This window comes from Etheostoma spectabile, chromosome 24 (genome assembly GCF_008692095.1).
Source record: "Etheostoma spectabile isolate EspeVRDwgs_2016 chromosome 24, UIUC_Espe_1.0, whole genome shotgun sequence".
Classification (NCBI taxonomy): domain Eukaryota; kingdom Metazoa; phylum Chordata; class Actinopteri; order Perciformes; family Percidae; genus Etheostoma; species Etheostoma spectabile.
In genome coordinates, this window is record NC_045756.1 from 2,551,977 (window position 1) to 2,574,200 (window position 22,224).

The 22,224-nt window shown below is 40.1% G+C and overlaps 1 protein-coding gene across 5 annotated transcripts in view; it reads right to left on the minus strand.

Moving 5' to 3' along the window:
- LOC116673998 (potassium channel, voltage gated eag related subfamily H, member 7) overlaps window positions 1-22,224 on the minus strand; it is a 62,867-nt gene that overhangs the window by 24,033 nt on the left and 16,610 nt on the right. For 2 of the 5 annotated variants that reach the window (XM_032506459.1, XM_032506460.1), the window contains exons 3-8: window positions 12,668-12,823; window positions 7,965-8,444; window positions 6,340-6,360; window positions 5,380-5,403; window positions 4,355-4,569; window positions 1,078-1,503 (exon numbers count right to left, since the gene is read on the minus strand). In XM_032506459.1, the coding sequence (XP_032362350.1) occupies window positions 1,078-1,503; window positions 4,355-4,569; window positions 5,380-5,403; window positions 6,340-6,360; window positions 7,965-8,444; window positions 12,668-12,823 (1,322 nt within the window). The remainder of the gene's footprint in view (window positions 1-1,077; window positions 1,504-4,354; window positions 4,570-5,379; window positions 5,404-6,339; window positions 6,361-7,964; window positions 8,445-12,667; window positions 12,824-22,224) is intronic. The other 3 variants (XM_032506461.1, XM_032506462.1, XM_032506463.1) reach the window with 3 other exon arrangements.

Below are 22,224 nucleotides of genomic sequence, written 5' to 3' on the forward strand. Positions count from 1 at the left end.
TTGTGTGTGTGTGTGTGTGTGTGTGTGTTTGTGCGCTTGGCGTTGCATCATAAACCAAATTTTAGTAGCTTGAATGCTTCTCCTTTGCTTTCTTTTGTTCTTCCATAATTTAAAACAACTGAAAAGAAGATGCAAGGTGGCGGCCTGGCATCTCACTGCAATTCACTTACTGTAACTTATTAATATTCAACAGTACAGTAGGTACTAAATGCCAAGGTAAGTATTCTGGGGTTTACTTATAATGAAATTGTTATTGCAATCTCTAAACAGCTCTCTTTGAGCATCAGATAACTTGCTAAGCCATCTCCCTCAGACACACACGAGTGAAATAGTTTCTCACAGACACGGTGGTTAGGGAGGCTGAGACCTTTTCAACTGATTTGGATTGCCCAGGGCCGTGCATTCTGGCTCTGATGGAAAGAGAGCGGAGGGAAGCAGATGTGACAGCCGAGCGTCAGATTGCTTTAGAAGTCTAAACAGCTCAGAAACATGAGTGGCCCTCAGCCACTCTGGAGTTACACAGGGAGCCTTGGCTTTGCAAGGTGAATAAAAGTTTGTGCACTCAAATTTGGGCTTCTCAAATAGTAGTATTAGATGCATGTAGTTAAAGTATATGTTCAGGGAAAACATATTGACCACAGAATTTTCAACATGTTCAACAACCAAAAGCTTCCTCTGAGAAATACTCTACATGAATCCCACAATTAATTAACACAATTATGCCCAATTAATCGCAACGTTATCAAAATCGCAATATCCACTAGTGGAATATCCAATATTTGCTTAATATTTGTTAAATGTGTCAAACCATTCTGAATTAAGTATTGCGGTGCTGCAGAGACATCCTGGCCAAGAAATCGTATCCAACAGACCAAAAATCACACTATAATCATTTACGTTGTTTTAATTTTAATATTTGCAAGTCAAAATGAGGATAATGGTGGACAAATGTTCATTCCCTCCAATTTTGTGACTCACATCGCAATGTCAGTCAAAATAATCAAAAATTGATTTATTTCTTAAATCGTGCAGCCCTACAGTGCGGCATGACTAAGTAATTAATTCCCCCTCTCTCACCTCATCGGATCCTGAGCCAAAGATGAGCAGGTCAAATGGGATGGCGGCCACCATGTCTATGAGGAACCAGCCCTTGAAGTAGTGGATGGCAATCTTGGCCGGGTGGCTGACCACTTCCTCGTTGGCGTTGACGTATGTGGTCCTGAAGTTTATAAGGATGTCCACGATGAACATGATGTCCACCATCAGATCCACCACATTGAGGGGTGAGCAGGAGTAGCCACACTCCCGCCTCCTCTGCTCCTCGATGTCGTTGAGGAGGAAGGCAGCAGAGTAGGGCGTGAAAATGGCAGTGTAGATGACCAACAGCAGAATCAGCCAGTCCCACACTGCTTTGAAGGGACTGTAGTGAAGGATGGTCCACTTGTCCATGCGCGGGGTTTGAAGCTTGTACTCAGGCAACACGTCTGCACCCAGAGAAAGAACCTGAGGAGGGGGTAAGAGAGTTTATCAACTTAATCTCATGAAATTTGAATAAAGTGAAGGATTTATTTCACTGGTGTCCGAGCCGTTTGATAACCAACCAAAAACTTTTTAACCAAAAACTATTATATTTTAAAGAAAAAGTGTACTTTAACAAGGTTTTGCTGCAGATTTCTGTTTAGAGCCAAGTGTCTTGGTTTAAAGTGGCACTTTAGTCATTTTGCACATTAAGATCAGTGTTCACTCATCACAAGGAGCCTATTAAAATAGTACTAAAGTGGATGAATTACATATTTAGTCTGAGAAAATACCTTGAATTATTTATTTAGCAAATAGGCTGTCTAACAAACTGGAGGCCTGTGAAGTGACGTTTGAAATACTTGGGAGTTTACAAGGTAGGAAAGGTCTAGGAAAAAAATGCAATTATGGGAAATGTAGGATTCAGCGTCTTGGGAATTAGTCATACCATCTCAGTCCCTGCTAATTTGATTTTGACAATCCTTTTTTCAATCTTTTCTGCACAAGTAGCCCAACTTTGTAAAAGTGAAATACTGAATCACTAAAGTACCGTTAAAGCTGCAATAATGGTCATATATTATTATTATTATTATTATTATTATTATTATTATTATTACTATTAATAGTAATAATAATAATAATAATAATCTTATAAAACAAAAAGGTAATTTTTAAATTCTCCACTGTGCAGTAATTCTGCATAAAAGTTCCCATGTAGATGAGGTTAGACTGATGAGTCGCAGAAGAATATTAAACATGCCTTCTGGTTCATGAAAATATGTTAAATTCTTCAGAATGTAAATACTGTTTAATATAAGCCAACATGCATTAGCATTTACGTTGCGTTACATTGATGTACGTGCTGGTTTGTAGGATTGTATTATGACATATGACTGAAGATTAGGTCAAGTAAAGGTCATGTTTGTAGATATGTGAGTAATCTAGCTCCAGGATTTGATCTTCAGATTGTAAAGTACATACTGTATTATCCAAATGCTATTTAACATCCTAGAAAACCTTGCATGAGTAGATTACTTGAGGCATACTTTCCCACTCTCCCAAATAAATCTTTCATGTGTTAATTGAAGGATGAAGAAAAGCTTCTAGTTATTATTAATAATAATGTAATATTCTCTCACATGTTCCATAAAGTAGCAAGTTGTTTTTGAGCTTTGCAGCCCTCTAACTTTTCATTCCCAAGTAGAATTCAAACCGTCCCAAAGTAAATGCTGGTCATCCCAAAACAATACAGTTATTTTGATAATTTGAAGTGATGCATAGCATAGATTAAACACCTTTGTCTCCAACTCATCTGCGGTACATTTTGCCATTGTGCCCACTGGTGACACCAGAATGCGCAAAATCCAACCACCACTTAGTGACGCCATTGTAACTGCCTGAAAGTTGCAGAAAGTACACTGCTTTTAGACATTGTGTCTGTGACTGAGTGCTCTTTTGCCAAGAGATTAAAGATAAGGTTTAAATAGTATTTTTTTGCATTTTCTTTCTCTATCGTTTGTCCCGCAACCGTCTCACAATTCATTTTCTATTGTCCCTGATCAATTTAAGTTAAGTCCGAACCCTGGCCATGGTTTCATAACCTTGTGAAGATCCTGTGTACAGCTACTATTGAGGGAGGAACACATCACTTATGTGACAAAAAATATCTAGGAAGTTGTTCATAATTTAACATTTGAACAGAAAAAAAACACTTTAGATTAAAAACACAGCAGCATGAAGAAAAACAAACAGTGTACATAGAGGGAGTGTACATACAATCTTTACAATTGTTTTGCATTAAGGATGGAGCAAACATCCATTCTGGCGAGCCTGGATGTCCCTATTATTATCTCTGTTATTGCAGTTACCATATAGAGCTGAATAACTTTTACCATCAATATTACACAACCGTCATGGACCATTTGGGATTAGAGTTTCAATGACTTGGAAGTAATTACAGGCGCAGGCAGAGAATACCATTGAATTTATCTAAGTGTCTGACTAAGCTCTAAGGAGGAATGCAAAGAGAGAGAGACAGGTGAAGTACATGAGCTAGAAGGGCAGACAGGCAATTACTGTGTACCCATCAGTGAAAGAATGAAACAGAGAGGGATAAAAAAAAAAAAAAACACCACTTTCACCCATCACTTATTGCATTCCCCTGTGATTGAGAGGAGAGGACTCAGGGACAGAAGGATGATGTATGCCACCAAAAAGGCTGAAGTGTTAATAAGTGAATTAGTTACTAGAAATTCCTGCCCTTTGTGCAATATGGAGGCGCAAATGCTTTTACCCTCCCATATGGGTTAACCTTTGAAATCGATCACAAACCAAAGGACAAACAAAAGGAAATGTCTTCTATTATTCATCAGGCTGTCACTTCATTAAAAGCAGGTGTTCCAAATGCTTGTTCCATTATGGTCACAACTAAATGTGTAATTGCAGTTGACCTCTGCTTAGATTTGTGTGTTCTTAAATCAATTTCTGTTAAATAGTCAAGAAAGGGGTGCAAACACACCACGAAAAGCTTGAACATACTGTACCTATGACCGTTTTGGGGATTAACAAAATATAGCCAATCTTTTTCTAAATAAAAGATCATAAATATTGTTTAACATACCTAGTGTAGCTATGTGCACTTGGCACAAATGAACTCTTGTGAGATAATGGAACATCAGACCGGGTTTCATTTGGACCTTGGCCGGGTGCTAGCTCTTGCTAGAAGAACTTTTCACATGAAGGCAGAGATTTAAGGCCCACACAATTGAGAAGATTCTCAGTCTTCACAAATTCCAAAACTTTACAGATTTTTGCGGAGAGCCTCGCTTGGTCTTACCTGCGTCACCTTGTCAGTTACATTGTGTGTACGGTCTTTGACCTTTGGGGCGATGATGGTTTTCTCAGACAATGGAGGGGAAGGACACTTCTTCTCATTGTTGGCCTCAGAGAAGTTGAGCGTGATGAGGGGAATCTTGTTGATGGTGCTGTACTTGTTGAGGTTGGAGTCCGAGGTGGAGCCGAGCAGGCTGGATTTGATCTGGCTGAGTGGCCCTGGAAGAGAAAGCATCAGATGGAGGATGTCATCATTAAAAGTTGCCAAATCTTGTACTACTGTTGGGCTATTGTTCATCTAAAGATTTCTGAATTGTGGACTTTAGAGCACAGTCTAGTGTTCATTTGTGATTGCTGTGACATGGGTAGTGAGCATGGGGTGGTCCTGACTTTTGGAGTGAGTTCAACCACAACACCACACAGGGAATACAACAGATACTGAAATATAAACTCTACACCCTCTGATTGACCTGTCTGTGTGAACAAGCCTTTCAAAGTTTTTCATTAAGAAATAATGAAGAACAATGTTGGTGAAAGAAAAGAATGATTGAATGCACAATCAAATTATGCAACTCAGTTACTCAAACCATCTATCTGTCTGATACAGTGTGTTTAGTCAACAAAATCTTCCTTCCTCATGCTATAATATGGTATACATTACTTTTATTACATTATAAAGTGTTTTCTAAAAATATAATAAAAACTAACTCTTAGAAATCATCTCCCTGCCCTATTGTGAAAGCATTCAACACTGCAACAATATGTGACAGCACTACACACACTGACATGTGACCAAAATGAGTGATAAAAGAGTAAAAAAGAGAATTGCTGATTCAGCCTTGTGAATTAGCAGAGAAAAGTTGCACTACCCCCCCTTCACAAAGTACAGTGCAGTGATAGAGGGTCAAGGACAGAGAAACAGACAGCTGAGAATGAGAGATTGCATGCACAGCTTCAATACATGCGACAGTAAGGATATATCATTACAGTCATGAAAAATAATTTCAAAAGGAAAAGCTGAAGCCATACCCCCAGCCATCCAGGAGCGAGATACTAGCAAACCAGAAGAGAGAAGAAATTGGGGGTAAAGGGGAAAGTGGGAATATGGAGGGGTGGTTGGATTGCAGGGTCAGTAATCATGGGTACATAGACATTACTTAAAGTATCACATTACAGCATATATCAGGAAATAGGGAATTTGGCGGTTCTGCGAGCAAACTTTTATAAATTTCAAATTAACATACAATATTGTTGAACTAATATTAAGATTGTAACTAATTACTATACTAACTAATTAATTCATTAAGATATTAATATTTAAGATATATTAGATATTGGCCAGTTATATTTTAATTTTGGGAACTCCTCATTTGATCCAAAACAACAACTCAACATGAATGTGTTATAATCTGTGTCAGAGAGATAATGTCGTGAAAGGCATGCAGCATCAGCACTGCTACAGGTCCATTGCAATCTAAATGTTGACGTGAAAAGGACAAATGTGAGCATAGAGAATTGAATTGGAAACACAGTCAGGTTTCTTTTCATTTCCTAAGCCATGGCAACGAGAAACCAGAGGTTGCATAGAAGAAAAGAGAGGTTACAGACAGTGGGAGGTATCATCTTGTAAAGCTTCATTGATTTTCTTCAATGAACAAAAAGGAAAATAGAGATGTAATGCGTTGCTTCATGCAAGCGCGTGCAGAGGTCAGTGTGGTTTTTTCAACCGAGCCTTCCCCTGGGCAACTGGTTTGGGATCAGCAGGTCATGCGCACTAAGACTGAGTCATTTAGTGCTGAGCCAGTGTTTCGAGGCGCCGGCCAAAGCACTTACAAACACAGGCAGTTGTCCACCAGAGCATTTGCATTCAACATAAGCCTCAGTCATGTGGGAAACTCATGCAACGAGCAGGCTTTGTGCAGAATACGTTATCGAATAGACGTGCTCAAATTTAACAGGTCAAGATGCAGCAGGGCTGCGGTTTGTTACCTTTCATATTGCGACCATTGTCTGTGTAAGAAGAAAGAAAAAAGGGTGAGTGAGTGGAGGCAAGAGAAGAATTTCGGGTGCTTCTATGATGACAAATGGGCGGCTGGCATCAACCCCACCCCATCCCTCACCCTACTTCCCCCCCCCCCCCCCCCCCCCCCCCCCCCCCCCCCCCCCCACTGTCCCCATGAACAATTTATTACTATGAAGTAGACAAATTACTGTGTCAGCCACTGGGATCTATTTAAATGAGAATTGTAGATAAGGGGATGGGGGTAGACAGATTGGCCTGAAGGAAACGGCCCGTCTGGGGCACTTTTCCCCTCATCCAAATGAGGGCCAAAAGGCTAATGAGTAATTCAGACTCAAAGGAAGATAAACAGCACACAGTGTAGATGGTGACTGACTATAATACTGATTAAGAGACTGGCATCCCCATCTCAAATTTCCTTTTGTGGGCACCACAGCGAGTTTGGTAATTACTATAGCCAAATTATAGTAATTGCTTGTTACAAGTAATACATTTGTTCATAAGTCTCTTAATGTAAAACACAGTTGGGTATTGACCACATCTCACTCTTTGCTTTGACTGGCATCACTTGGTAAATAGTTTTTTGTTTCAGCAGTGATCACCAACCATGCTCTATCAAATGCCAAAAACATTTCTAAAGATCCCCTCCATCCTTCTCATATTAAAAGTTTAAAAGTGTACCGTCTTCACTGAAAAATCAATTCTAAGTATGTTCACTGAGGCTTCAAGTTTTCACATCATACTTGTAAGTTCAGTATTGGCCCACAATTGGCTTTCAAACTAGTTGCCCAGACAAAAGTATTCACATTCATTACTCAGGTAGAGGAATAGATACTAAGGTTTAAAAAGACTCCTGTAGAAGATGAAATATTAACTCAAGCTTAAGTAAAAGTGTAAAAGCACTTTCAAAACTACTTAGTGTATAAAAGTAAAAAGTAAAAGTAATGGAAAGGGGTAAAAAAAAAAAAAGAATATCAATATGCTTTTTCAAATTAGACGGCAGGTTTTGGATACAGTCAGCTTGTGGTACTTGGGTGTGCAGAGCTTGCATTTGAAAAGAGTTGTTTTTGCATCCAACCATTTCAAAATTTCTTCCAGGTACAGCCAGTGGGGTAGAGGGGGGCTTGGTTGGGATATTCCGCTCGAGTTTTCTTGAGTCTCTGCCACGGACGTCTTCGTACTAGGCTACATATTTCTGCTATTTCTTTGCTGGAGTGTGAAGTGATTTGTGTCATGTGCAGGTGGGATGGATCGCGTACAAACCAATAAAGTGTTGGAATGGTATACGATTATACTTTTCATCCAACCACAATCAAATTCACTCTACCCAGATGGTGCAATTTATCTGGATATGTTTATTTTTTTGTGTTTTTTTAAATGATGACAAGCCAGAATGAAAACAAGCCAAACTGAAATAGGAGTAACAAGGCTATTTTTAACTGAATTCTTTTTTTTATTTAGAATTGATGGTTAATCTGTAATATATGTAAGGATTTTTCACAATAAATAAAATTGAATTGAAACTGTATTTGTTTGAAATTCAAAAAAGCTGCCTTACAGCGTACATTAGTAGCATAGTAGAGCAGATTCCTACCTTCACTGGCGTGTCTGTCCCTGAACGCCATCTTGGAGTTGGACCCAAAACCTTCCATGTCATGTAAGGAGGAGGCTCTGCGAATGCTGCACACACTCTCTCTGGAGGCGGTTGGAGTGAGGCCCGGGATTGACGGAGCTGCAATGATAGTACCCTCATTGCTCTGTAGTTGGGTCTGGGGGATGGACTGGTCCGGGTATGTCCGATCCCAAGGGCCCTTGGGCGACGAGTGGTCCAAAGGCCCAGACACAGGCGTGGAGCAATGACTGGGGTCGATGAGGGCGCGGGTGTCATTGGCGTAGGAGGGACTGCAACTCTCGCGGGTGGTGGGGAGTTGGTAGTCACGCGTGGCCACTGAGCCATCGCTGTGGCGAGGGGAGTCCACCATGACGGCATCGGGGTCTTCCTGGGGCAGGGACTGCTTGCTGATGCCCAAGTGAGGCAAGGCCGGGAAACGGAAGCGAAAGAATCTCCCTTTCCCTGAAAGAGAAGAGAGCAATGAGAATGAGATTATCATCATACTATTTCAAACAATCATGGTGACCAACAATGTATGGAGTGCCTAGGGGCTTTTGCATCACATAGACAAATCTAAGGCAGTGAATAGCTGAGTTACTCAAGTCAAAATAAATGCTCATTCTGCCTCAGGCACTAGTTCAATCTTCAACTTCCTTCAATTATTCATGGAAGAGGACATTGGGTGAAATATTATAATGTTAGTAGTGGGTTGAGGAGTCAGTCCTGTAAAGGATTATGTGCAGGATTTTAAGGAATGATTGATGGCTCCGGAGAAGATAGAGGAGAGTGACACAAAAGGATATTTAGGGTGCTGGAAAAAATGAAGAAATATAAGTATATGGTTGAGTGTAAAGTTTATGCTATATACACAGTAGACACCCACACCATTCATGGTTAGGTATATTCAGTTGCATTGAAGATTATCTCCAAACGTGTCAAGAGAGGGTCAGTCTATGATTTCACGTAAGGAAACGGTGGCTTGCATGTTGTGAAACATTTAGTCGCCTGAGCATATGCCATACATATCAGAGCACTGTCTCAGTCCTCAAAAACAAGTCTTACTGCCATGACGCACAGTAAAAAAAAGAATTGCCTTTATAAAAACAAAAAAGCGGAGGCTCACACTTGAATTTATGAGATAACCTCACACCACATCAGTTTGTCCTCTTTGTATATTTGCATGAGCAAACAGCAGCACATACTGCTCAATTGAAATATCTGCAAAGAGTGGACCAGCTGGGGATGTATTCAGAGACAATAGGTGCTAAAACATAATATAAAGTGATTTTTAGGCTGAGGAGGGAGCAGCACCTTAATCTTCCTTATTGCTCCTTATATATGAAGGACTTCTATGTGAGACTGAGAGGGACGAGAGAGAAAGAAAGTCATTTTAGACAATGCTCTGTGTATTCTTGGGTTAGAGTAGTGTAAATTAAGTCACCAGCCTAATGTTGATGACACCAGAAATGATCATTGTCATTTAATTGGTGAGCTGGATCAGAAGCTAGAGAAAATCAACACAGGACAAAGCAAGTCAATCACCTTAATGGAATGACGTTGAGTTGGTGCTTTTTTTGTTAAAGAATTATGAACAATTTATATTTCATCTGAGCTTGGTGCTGCGAGACAGATAAGACGGCTAATCAAAAATACTATCTGATTCATCAGTTTGAAGCTGATCCCAAACCAGGAAACCCAATTTATATTCCAAAGAGAGTGCAAAATACAGCAAAACCCTGCTGACTAAAACATGTTAACTTCCCAAAAAAATTGTTTTGCAATCACACCACTGCAATAGTACAACTTGACATTTTTTCCAATTAATCGGGCAACTCTTGCATTTCACATTTCCGACAGCTTGATTTTCCGACCAAGATGACACTTTAAGAAAAATAATGAATGTTAGCAAAGAGCTGTTTTCTAATTACTGCGTCTTGTGGATAAACATGTGCCACAAATCTTTTAATTAGCTCATAATTCAGTTGGCCATGGTGTCATGGTGTGTGCTGACAACAATGTATAAAGCTGTATTTAATCGTTATATTGAAAAGGCTGAACAGGGTGCCCTTTGAGTGCTGTTACTGGGTACAGAGTGAGTGAGTGAGTGAGTGAGTGAGTGAGTGAGTGAGTGAGTGAGTGAGTGAGTGTGTGTGTGTGTGTGTGTGTGTGTGTGATCACTCTCACTCCCTGTCTAACCCTCTCATTCTTTCTCAGCAAAAACTCACTAGCGGCTTTACACAACCAACGGACGTACAGTGGCCCTTGTTGCTATGATACCAGATAGTAATATTTGCATTACATATTAATTTGGCCCTCAGATCCTCCTGTAGGGGAGTGAAATGTCTTTCTGTAATGTGAGCATGATTCAGATGTCTGGTAGAAGTACAAAGAGAACAATAAACCTTCATCCTTTGGTAGAAGCGGGGCAAAGGCGCCATGTTCTTTTAGTCTCTGTCTTGTTTATGTGGAGTTAATGTGCTTCCTAACTCATTTGCATGCAGTGTTCTTCTACCTTAGGGAGTGTTTACCTGGCCTCCCAGTCCTCCTATTACTCACCAGCTTTAGAAAATGACATGGATAATTTGGCCGTGTTGCCACTTTGCCCCATCCTCAATTATAGTGAGAGAAAATTGAAGTATGATTGCAATTAGCCTGAGTTAATATTTTTTATGACAGTTTTCCTAATTAGACAACTGTCAGCCGAGTGTGACAGTAATCATGGGGAGAGAGAAATCAAAAAGTAGACAACATTGTACGGTCCATTGCATAGACCTATACCTTGTGGTTTCTTACAAGTTCATGTTATGTAAAGTTCTAAAGACTGAGTTACATTTTATAGTGCCGATATGAGGTATGAATGCTCTCTTTTAACTACAGAAACTCCCAAAATCCCTAAGTGCAATATTGATGTGTTTATTGCACAAACTGACGTTAAACAATAAACAGTAAAAAAACAATATATTGTGGAGCCCTATTTCCTACTGATGCCAAGTTCACTGTTGGATGCCTTGCAACAATACTAATATATATGAAAAAGTTGTGGTCAATACATTAAATATGCATTGTTTTAGTGCATGTGTGCGTTAACTTATGGATCTGTGGAAGTGGTCCGGCTCAGCTACATCAAGGCAAAATGGTGGCAGAATGGATGGATAGTCACTGAGTGGAAAAGATGAGCAGCACCGAATGCATGGCTATTCATTCCCCAGAGGTAATTAAGATAATGCAACACCTGGATCATCCCCTCACACCATCTGAAGGCAGCTGGTCCTATACATACTTAAGAGCTATACTTCGGAACACCATGGGTTTCAGTGAGTTAAATTTACATCTGTAGCAATTTGTACATCTGCATTGTTCTCTTAAATTATGCAGTTAATCATGGTCTGTGACCTCTGTCCATCTGCTAGTTTAAAAAAATCCAATACTAAGTCTCTAGAGTTAACTGAGGGAGGGCTGAGATGAAATGGAGCAGAGCAATACCAACCCTCTCCAGTAATCCCTGCGATGGCAGAGGTTGCATGTAGGCAGAGGAAGAGAGAGAGCCAGACCGTGTAAACATATCGGGACCTCACAAATCGGATATTCAGATAGACTTTAATTCATAAAGAAGCCTGCTCCATCAGGGATTGCCCATGTGCTTAGGCTGAGCAATTAGCTCCCATAGAACAGTGAAAGAGGAAGGCCTTATCAGTGACACTTACACGCCTGCACACACACACAAATGAAAAGCTTATACGTTCAGGCATGGTTTCGCAAGGGCCTGAGTATACCCACAATCACACGTGCACACAAACACACACAGACAACACTTGCTTATATACTCAACACACGCATTCCCTCTCTTTCCACCAAACACCCCATGAGGAAATACAGCCTATTAGGGGCCTCATCCAATTACAGTCATCCAGAGGTGACCTATGGTCCTCCATGCTGCTGCTTCATTTGTCACAGACAGGAATTGGAGAAAGAGAGAGAGACACAGAAGAGAGAGGAAGCATCAAGAACAAGTTGGAAAGCAGCGCAGGGGAATTGGCATTATACACTAATACAGCGACAGCACTTCGAAGAGTGCTCTCCAGCACTGCTGCAGTAGTTCATCAGGCCATCTTGGCAGGCTGTGAGCTATAATTGGCCAGACCTCTGAGATGATGGCAGCCTAACACATCAGTGTCTGGTAAATGCTGGTGTCAATGTGCCAAAGGAGCTTTCTAGCAGGGAATTCCTATACTGCTGCAAGTAGAAATGAATGCACAAGGTGGAGGTCGCAAAAACTTATGTCTAGGTTTAAATATTATATTACAGAGACCAGATACTAAACACGTATCCATTATAGCATCTAGCAGGGTGTGCAACATTAATTCTAGGGTCATCTCAGTAAAAAGGCACAAATTTATTTGGATGTGGGGAAAGGTTACAAGTAATAGGTCACAACTGTCTGTTACATTACTATCATTCCTTTACTTCCTCCCTGCTCCTCCAATCTAATCCTGTGGCGACTTCTTTCTTCAACTGGAGAACATGCAGCACATACAGTATGAGAACAGAAAACCCTTTTTAAAATGCAATATTTGTTACTCTGTATTTATAGCATGGTACCAACAAGGCCAGGATTAGTGAATAAAAGCTTCCACCAAATGCCATATGTCATGCCATTTCTCCAGCCCGTTTTTGTCTTTACTCACGGTGGTCAGTTTTGGACGGCGTGGTGTGGTTGAGTCTCTCCAGTGAGTCACTGCTGCCTTCATCCAGGACGTAATCAAAGTTAAGGATGAACATCATGACCACGCCCTCCTCATTCTTCACAGGGATGATATGGGTGACACACAGGAAGTTTGAACCTAACCAGCAGGATGACAAAATCAAGGTTAGAAACGGGTAATTATGGGTTTTATGTTGTATGTTTGATGGATTTATACATGAGGATCACTTCCTGAATCCTGAAATTGTTTTTTATTTTTATCAATCTAAAAAGGAAAAAATGCCTAATTTAAAATTCCTAACTTGATTATTTTCTGTGCAAAACAAAATACAAACAGAACAGCTTTTCAGATAAACAACGGTTTGACCCTGGAGCTTTCCATTAACAATCTTTGACATTCAAACATCTTATTCCAGATAAAGCTGTGTGTGCGAAAAAAAAGCCTGTCAGAGAAATGAGGGTGAAAAGGTCAAGAGGTCCGCTGAGAGGAAATCCTCTGGAGCTGAAAGATTTCATATATCCAGACGTGCCCCGAGTCCGTCTGCTGCTGGGTACTGCACGGTTCAGTACTGTCAAATACAAATAAATCATCCAATCAAGTTAACATTAGTGCCTTACCCGGGATGACATTCAAAGTCATCACAAAATAACATGACAATGTGCACACACAATGAATGCTTGGTATACATTTCCCTTAAAGCAACCAGACATGTCTCTTCATCCTCCAACTGAATATTCTCAATCCCATAGAAATAACAAACCACTCTCAGGGCCAGATGTACCAACACTTTTACGCCTGCTTCAGTCATATTTGTTTTGCAGCGTGCGTAAAAAAGCATGGAGAGGTATGTATAAACAAGCCGCGCTGAGGTGAAAGCGCAGAGTGCCTGTCGTGGAAACTGAAAATGGAAAATTGTGCCTTTTCGTGTCATGCATATGCATTTACGGGAGGGTCAAGGGGAAAGGGGGAGCTTTCCATAAATAGATGGGAGGGGAAGCGTAAAGTGCAACTAATTATATATTCCGCGGTATGTACACAGTTGAGTGAACACGAAATCATTAAGCGTTACAGATTAAGCAGCCATGCAGTATTACAGTTACTGGAAGAAATTAAAGATGACATTGAGTCTCCGACTCAGTTTTCACATTCCATTCCAGCAGTTGTTGAACTCCTCGTTACATTACAAATATTGGAATCAGGATCATTTCAAAACAGTATTATCATCAGCAGTGGGATTATCCCAGTCTGCACTCAGCTATATCATAGCACTATAAGGCAAAGTACTTAATGCTTTGCTACAGCGCAATTTAAAGTGTAGTGGGAGGAGAAAGATGCCGATTACCCAATGAACTGCAGGTTTGGTAAATACGACGTAAGATCAAGTATCACAGCGTGTGCTTTCTGCAGTTTGGCCATGGCGCTGATTATACTACATTGACAAATGTATGTACATCTGGCCTTCAGTTTCTAAACCATAATAATTTGAGAATTGCCGATGGCTTCGCAATGGGAGGTTAATTTAACGCGATTGTGCTTGATGATTATGCCACATGTCTAAATGTTCATAATTTATAGAATAGAATAGACTTTGTCATTGCACAAGCTTGTTTACAACCAAATTTGCTGTGCCATACCTGAATCTAAAAGTACTAAAAGTCATGGATACACAAATAACAGCTCTAACATACACTTGTGCACAGTCATCTCAGTCAATATCAAAAGAGCATTCAAGAGGTTAACATAGATGGTGCACTCTTAATACCAAATCTCTTTTCCTAGCTTCAAATTAAAAAAGAAAAGATAGTTGTTAAGCTATCTTAGATTTGGCTAGCTTTAATAATGTTTAAACAGTGGTATCTCTGGTTGCCAGCAATGGCAGGATGACATAAACAAAAACTATGACCAGCACTACTGGTGTAGAAAATTAAATGTACTGTATATGAAGTTTATAAATAATGAACATGGACATCTCTGGAAGATGCTCTCCCTCACATTAGGCTCTTAGTCCTGCTGTCACCAGGAGGCTATTTATAGCTCACCCAGCAGGCACCCAGCCTACAGCATTTCTTTCTGGGGGAACACAGAGACATGGACACACACAGACACACACTGACTCTACTCACAAATGTGTGTGTGTGCTTGCAAACATGAATGCCTTTGCACACTCACACAGCCACACACAGACCTACACAGGCAAAAATAATAATTGCTGAATACCAGTCTGCATTCATTTTCTTGTAGTGCCTTGTACAAAATCCTATTGTGAAGCAATAAAACAACCCGACTGCTTCAATAGACTGGGGTTTGATTTATGTATTGGGGAGCCCTGATTCTGCAGGGCTAAGCAGTAACCTGCCCTTAATAGTACATCAGTGTCACGGTGAGTGGATGGAGCTATCAATTTCAGTCAGAGGGAGTGAGGGGGTGGCAAGCAGTATCACGCCTCCTCGGCTTTCAGTGACAATATGCAAAAGAAGCCCCTACTCCAAGTGCAGGTGTCTGGATACTGTAGCTACATGTAAAGGGAATACATACTGTGACAAAGACAGGGTACAGGACCTTGTGTGTCAGTGGAAGGTACAGAACAGAAAAAGCGCTCTAATATTGACAAATGACATGATTTACCTCCGACTTACAATTTCAAATTCTTGTATTTCACCACAACCGACGTGAGTATTGAAAAAGTCCTTAACTTTTATGTAGCCCCTCATCTAAAGACAATTTGTTGAACGTTTTATACAGCAATGATGAGATTCCTATTTTGCAAAATCCGAAAAAAAATTGACTTTGTTTTCAAATTGAAATAAAATGATCAAATCCGTCTCCATGGGAACAAGTGAGCGCTGTAGAACAAAAAAACAAAATCCCGGTGCCAAGTTGGAAATTAGTCTCATTCGTCTCCAGCACAAAGCAACTTCAAGAGGTTTCTTAAATGAAATGAGATCTTTAGTCTGCTGAAGACATCTGCCAGTTTATGGAAAACTGACAAAGATAGATAACATTTTTGTTCAAAATGGGCACATTTAACAGTTTATTTATTATGTATGCACCATCATGCAGCAGCATCAGGGGCAATTTCCACCCTAACAAAGCATGGAGATAAAGTATAGACGCAGCTAAAGCTTTAGCTAGAGAGGATACATTCATACACTGCAAAAAAGGGGAGTTGAAAAACAAGATAAAAACACTAAATCTGAGGGAAAAGGTACTCAAAAAAAGTGAAATTATCTGTCCATGCTGCAAGATACTTTCACTGGACAAGCTGCTTGATTTAAGATTATAATGTAAAGTTGAACACTTAAAATAAGAAATTCACTCCTAAAACAAGATAAATTATGTAACACTTCTAAATAAATAAGTTTTTTTTTTATCTTGGCAAGAACCAAATCATTTGCAGTGTACTGATTGAATGTCTCCTGTGGAGGAATTTAACAACACAAGTGTAAAACAAATGACTAGCATGCACATCAACAAACACACACATGGGCTGAAACATAGGTCTAATACACGCACATTAGTTCATACACATACACTAGTGGTGCTTAGTGTAGCCTCTGCATGCCTCAGGAGGGGATACAACTCCAGCTTTGTAAAGCAATCTGTGTGCGCATGCATGGAAGCATGCACTAAAAATAAGCCGCTTGGAAAATATAGGCATTTATAATTCATAGGAGCTAAGTATTATGTTCTAGAAAACATAATGGTTGGACTTGTTTAGGCAATATAAGAATGAGGAGGCTCGATAGTTATGAGCATGTGTGTTGAGAAGAAGAAAACGAGAAACAGACAGATATGGTTGGATATACAGTATATGAAAAATGCGTTCTCAAAATTGGATGAAAAAATATAAAATATGTAGATACAACAGCCCGACTGATATTTCGGCGGGCCGGTATTATCGGCTGATATTAGGCCTTTCTCGGTATTGGCATTTATAATGGACGATTTTTTTTGTCAGAATTTATAATGACAAATGACTGATAAATGATGATTTAAAAATAAAAAACGACGATCAACCATGTTATGAGCGTTGGCGATGCATATTTTTTTCCACCAGAGGACGCTCTACAACGTCCCTGTTGGCAACAATAAGTTTCATATCTTAAGTTTGTATTTTTATACAGAGAACTTTAATATATTTTGATGTTCCTCTGTTCTGTTGTGACAATAATTTTTTTAAAATTTATTATTATTTTAGTGATAACTCATAAATAACTACAAATAACTAATGTTAGGGAAATCTGTTTTGTAACGTGTTTCTGGAGAAAAAAAAATGTGTATATATATCGGGCGATATATCGGCATATCAGATTTTTAAATAACCAAATATTTGTATCGGTCTTAAAAATCCTTTATCGGCCGGACTCTAGTAGATACATTTATTATCTTTTCCATTTGGCTTATTGCAGTTATTAACTGTTTCTTTTGGTTTAGCATAAGGTTCATCAGTGTTATGTTTATGCATGTGCTATTTTTTTTTTCATATCACGTTGTTTTGGATCAATTTGCATTTGAAAGGGAGAGGAAGTGGACATGGGTCTCAACCATATTTTGCGATGAGAGGGGTCTGTGTGTGTGTGTGCTTACATAATGCATAGGTGTGTGTGAAGAGGGGAATACAATGCTATATATGGGTATATGACAATATGGGGATGACAAGAGACCAAGGGAGAGTTTGTGTGTCCATAAGAGTGTCTGTGATAGCCTCCACTCTGACCTGTATGTCTGCTTATTTGTGCTTTAAATCTACATTTAAATGACAAAATAAAATAAAAAATAAAAAAATCTACTTGTGCTTTTAGCTGCATGATTGTACTAATTTCATTTTGCCAGTACTTTCAAAGACGTGATGAGGCACAACATAATGAAGCCACTTTGAAGCAAAATCAACTGGTAATACCTATTATTTTCCATTTCCCTCTCTTCCCCTCCATATCTTAATATTGCTTGCTTTGTTTTAGTCACTGACAGTCTTTCCCTTGCTTTTTCTCTCCACATCTTCTGTTTTCCCCCTTCACTGATTTTAATCCACCCTAGCCCTCACTGTTTTCTTTTTCTATTGCTATTGTATTTCTCTCACTATTCTTGGTTCTCTCTTCTGCCTGACTGTGCTTGCTCTCCCTCTCTTTCCTTATCTGTGTATGTCTCTCTCCTTGAGAAATTAGCTGCTCAGGTTCTCTGCGGCAAGGCCACCTGACGGGTTATAAGCGGACAGATAAAACAGATCCCCGGTGCTGCTGCTGATGCAAATTTCTCCCCTTCTGCTTGAATATCCTGCCTCAACAGAGGGTCAAAGACAAACGCACACACACACACACACACACACACACACACACACACACATATACACACACACACACACAGAAATAACATTTACATTTCTCAGTTACACACTGGCAAAGAGACAGACAACCATGCACACACGCACGCGCACACAAACACTAATGAGGTTCACAGATCTCAGTTCAGCACACTCCGAAGCAGGGAAAGACACTGGCACACACACACACACACACCACACACACACACACACACCACGCACACACGCACACACGCACGCACGCGCACACAGTCTGCCGGCAGCATTAATTAGCAGAATGTTCTCTGTCCAACTACATCTAATAAGCTACCGATGGAGCTGGTTTACATGGTGCAGTGTAATGAGAGAACGCACCTTTGAAGGGAACAAAACCGCTTTGGTCAAAGCATCTCTGTCCTGAATATTCATATGGAGCTGCAGAGTAAAACAAAGTTAGGCATCCTAATGTGATACATCAGGTGCCATCTACTTCAGATATATGCATTTAGAAAACAAATTACCTCCTCTTGTCTTTCAAAAACAGCATGACTCAGCATTCTCCCTCGCAAACTTAAAATCTACAGTCATTGATGATGGACTAAAAAAAACAAACAAATCTGTTCTATTTTGGTCTCTAATCTGCTGAGGACAGCGGATGGAGGAAAGTGCTGATTTGCAGTTTGTGAAAGAGGCAAATAATCTCAAATTTGGTGAAGAGGTGAAATTGACCTGATAAACACAGAACTGCCAATCATCTACATAAATGTCATTAAATCCAGAGTCAAATCATATATATATATATATATATTATTATATATATATATATATATATATATAATATATTATATATATATATATACAAAAAATAAAACAGCCTGATAAACCTTCTGCATTGCCAGTGCATTGTTGCACCAGCTTGTTGTATCAAAGTCAAGCCACAAGCCTTAAATCTGAGTGGAAATGTGGGTCTCATTTCCTCCCTGATGCCGTGCAGCCTACCTGGATTAATAGGTCTACCTGGTAATCTGTTGCTACACAGATGGCTGGGGAGGATGACAGCACAGTGTGGTACCAAGTGCATACACAGAATATGCCAAATCACTGTATGCTGAGGAGCTCTTTAATCTTTTCAGACCAAAGCTGCATTGTTTAGCGTCATCTCTTTGGAACACACCACTATTCTGGTACTGTGGGGATTCGGTTTTACGTCTGATAAACCAAAAAGTTTAAAATAGGCGGATCCGCATACAAAAAGTCACCTCAACGACTGGACTGGATGTCTCACCAATAATTTACTTGGGTGACTGGTCAAAAGAAAGACATTAGTCATGGAATACGCACAATGATATGTGCAGACATATGGATAAATGTGTGAAGAATTAGACCATAATAACGGTACTTTTTAAGATTTATTTAGTTCTCTTTGATGTTGGAACTGAAAACGGCACCATGGTTGGACTTCAATTTCAGATGAACACTCTTACGTTACATTGCACTGATACACCACTGACCAACTGTTCCCACAGAGTTGTGCCTTCACCTTGATCACACAGAGCTATCCAATACGCCGCGCACCACGAGCGCACACGCCACCACACACACACACACACACACACACACACACACACACACACCACACACACACACACACACACACACACACACACAACACACACACACACACACACACACACACACAACACACACCACACGTATTTTCCTAAAGTCATATTAATTACCCTCTATGAAGGTTACGTCAGTTCAACCTAATTTAGCTTGAGGGCTCACTACTCTTCTGTGGTAAAGTGATGCACATTTTCTTCTCACAATTTAATTCCACTCAATTCTTACTGAAGCGTGATTTTTATTGTATGAGGTTTAAAGTTTCCACATCACACAAGGTGCTTATTGGATCATGACTGGTTCCAAACTAATTACAGGTACGTACACTTCTTAAACTCAGATTCAAGGTGAACGCAAACCCCCCCCCCCCCCCCCCCCCCCCCCAGCAGATGCATATGAAAACAGCCTTCTAGAGTCAAGGCTGCACATACATCATCCTTCACAGTGAATATCAAACAACACAGCCAAGGAACAATGAGCAAAACAAAGAGGAGAGGAACTTTAACAGCAAGACCACAGCGTAACAACTGTCCTCCATTCACAATTCTACTTCAGCGAAATTGCTTATGTATTAACAAAATGTACACGTAGAATTGCAACGATGAGTCGGTTAATCAAATTAAAAGTAATCAGCAGCTTTTTTTGATAATCGATGAGACATTTTGTGTCCCTGTGTCACCTTGTGCTATAAGACAATGCAATGTGCCTTTTTCAAAGTTTTTCGATGTTTAATAGACCAAATAATTTATAAAGTGATTGTAGAAATAGTTACCAGATTAATTGATAAAAAATAATTGCTAGTTGCAACCCCAATTTTAAAATACAAAAAAAGAGCAAATATGCTCATAATCCAATATGGCCTATTTCAGAGGGTTAATATATGGAACCCCCAAGGTCCTGACATTTTCTTTTTATTTCATGCATACAAGATAATTTGTGCACACAAGTCACTATCTTTTTCAGCAAATAAAAATAAAAATCAATATTTTTTCAGAACTTCAGGAGCCCTCCTGTTAGTTTTGTTGCAGGAAGAGTTACGTTATCATCAGCGCATGGCAGATACATGTAGATCCAGGACAGAGAGAATGTAAAGGTACTATTCTTATATGGCAAATTTCTAATCTCAACAACTACTCAAAGCGCTTTTACATAGTACAGGAACCATTCACCATTCACACACATTCATACACTGTGGTTAAGGATGCCGTACAAGGAGCCACCTGCTCATCAGATAAACACATCTACACTCCGAAGCGCAGCATCGGGAACAACTTCAGTGTCTTGCCAAAGGACACTTTGACATGGGACTGCAGCGCCAGGGATCAAACCAACAACCTTCCAATTGGCAGGCGACTGCTCTACCACTGAGCCACAGCCGCCCAAAAGGCAAATAACTCTGAACATTGTGGGTTATTTAAATTTGTGCTACATTATTTTATCACAGCAAAGCCATGGGGAAACTTTAGTTACTAAACAAATAGCAATTGTTGAGTGTGTGTTCATAGGCAGTGCAGTGACAGGAGTTCTAGTTTCAAGACGCTGGAAATGTCATTAGATTCTATTTCCACTATCAATAATTAAGACAATGTAGCTCAAGATGCACTTTTTATTTACAGTGGCAGGGTAGCTAAAGTGTAGCACACACACACTACAAACACACATCAGTTTATCATGTGCTGTTCAGTTGAGTCTGACAATGAATGCAGGATGGTGGCATATGAAAATCTTGAGAGCCCTCATTTAGAGAAACTGCTGCCAAGAGTATCGCAGTCAAAATCATTTTCATTTGCAGCCTATGCTTTTTTGCCCAGGACATGGTGTGTGTATGTGTGTACAGGTATGTGTAAGTGTGTGTGTGTATATGTGTGTGTGTGTGTGTGTGTGTGTGTGTGTGTGTGTGTGTGTGTGTGTGTGACACTGATGTGAGCTGAGCCTCCAGCAGCAGGAAGCTGTTGGTTGGTGCTACACTACACTGCTTGAGGGGTTACAGTGACATCTCCCTACTTGTTTCGCTGCCTCCTTCTCCCCCTCTCTCTCCCTGTCAAAATCTCAGCAGGGAGCGTCTTTGCAGCTAATTGTCATCAAGTCAACTTATCCGGGTCGCTCTCTGACCCTGTGTCTGCATACCCGTGTGTCTGAGTCAATCCCTGCTACACTATCATTGCCTCCCATTTGATTTTACGTCTGAATGTTTGGTAAAACATCATTTTTCAGGATTGATGACATGTAGCATAGACCGTTTTCAACTTGTTTTAGGGATAGAAAACATACAGTAATTCCCTTAACTTGACACTGCTGAGCAAAGATTATTAAAGTTGGGGAAATAAAAAAGTTCATTGACCTTGTCCCGGAGGAAGGTTGGTTTATTTTGTTGCCTTCCATTCCAGGGAAAATGTCCCTTCCCATTCTCTCTCGATAACATTCAGTTGTACTAAGAGCTGTGTCACTCTGATGCCGGCTCTCTAATCCAGGAGGGCTACCTTATGCCCGGGGTTACAACATCATCAGTAGCGGCACGGGGCCTGATGGTTGGAGAGACTGTCCCATAACCCAAAGGTCACATGTCAAATTGTTGCAACACAGATGTCTGTCCATCATTAAGCATATCAATGAAAAT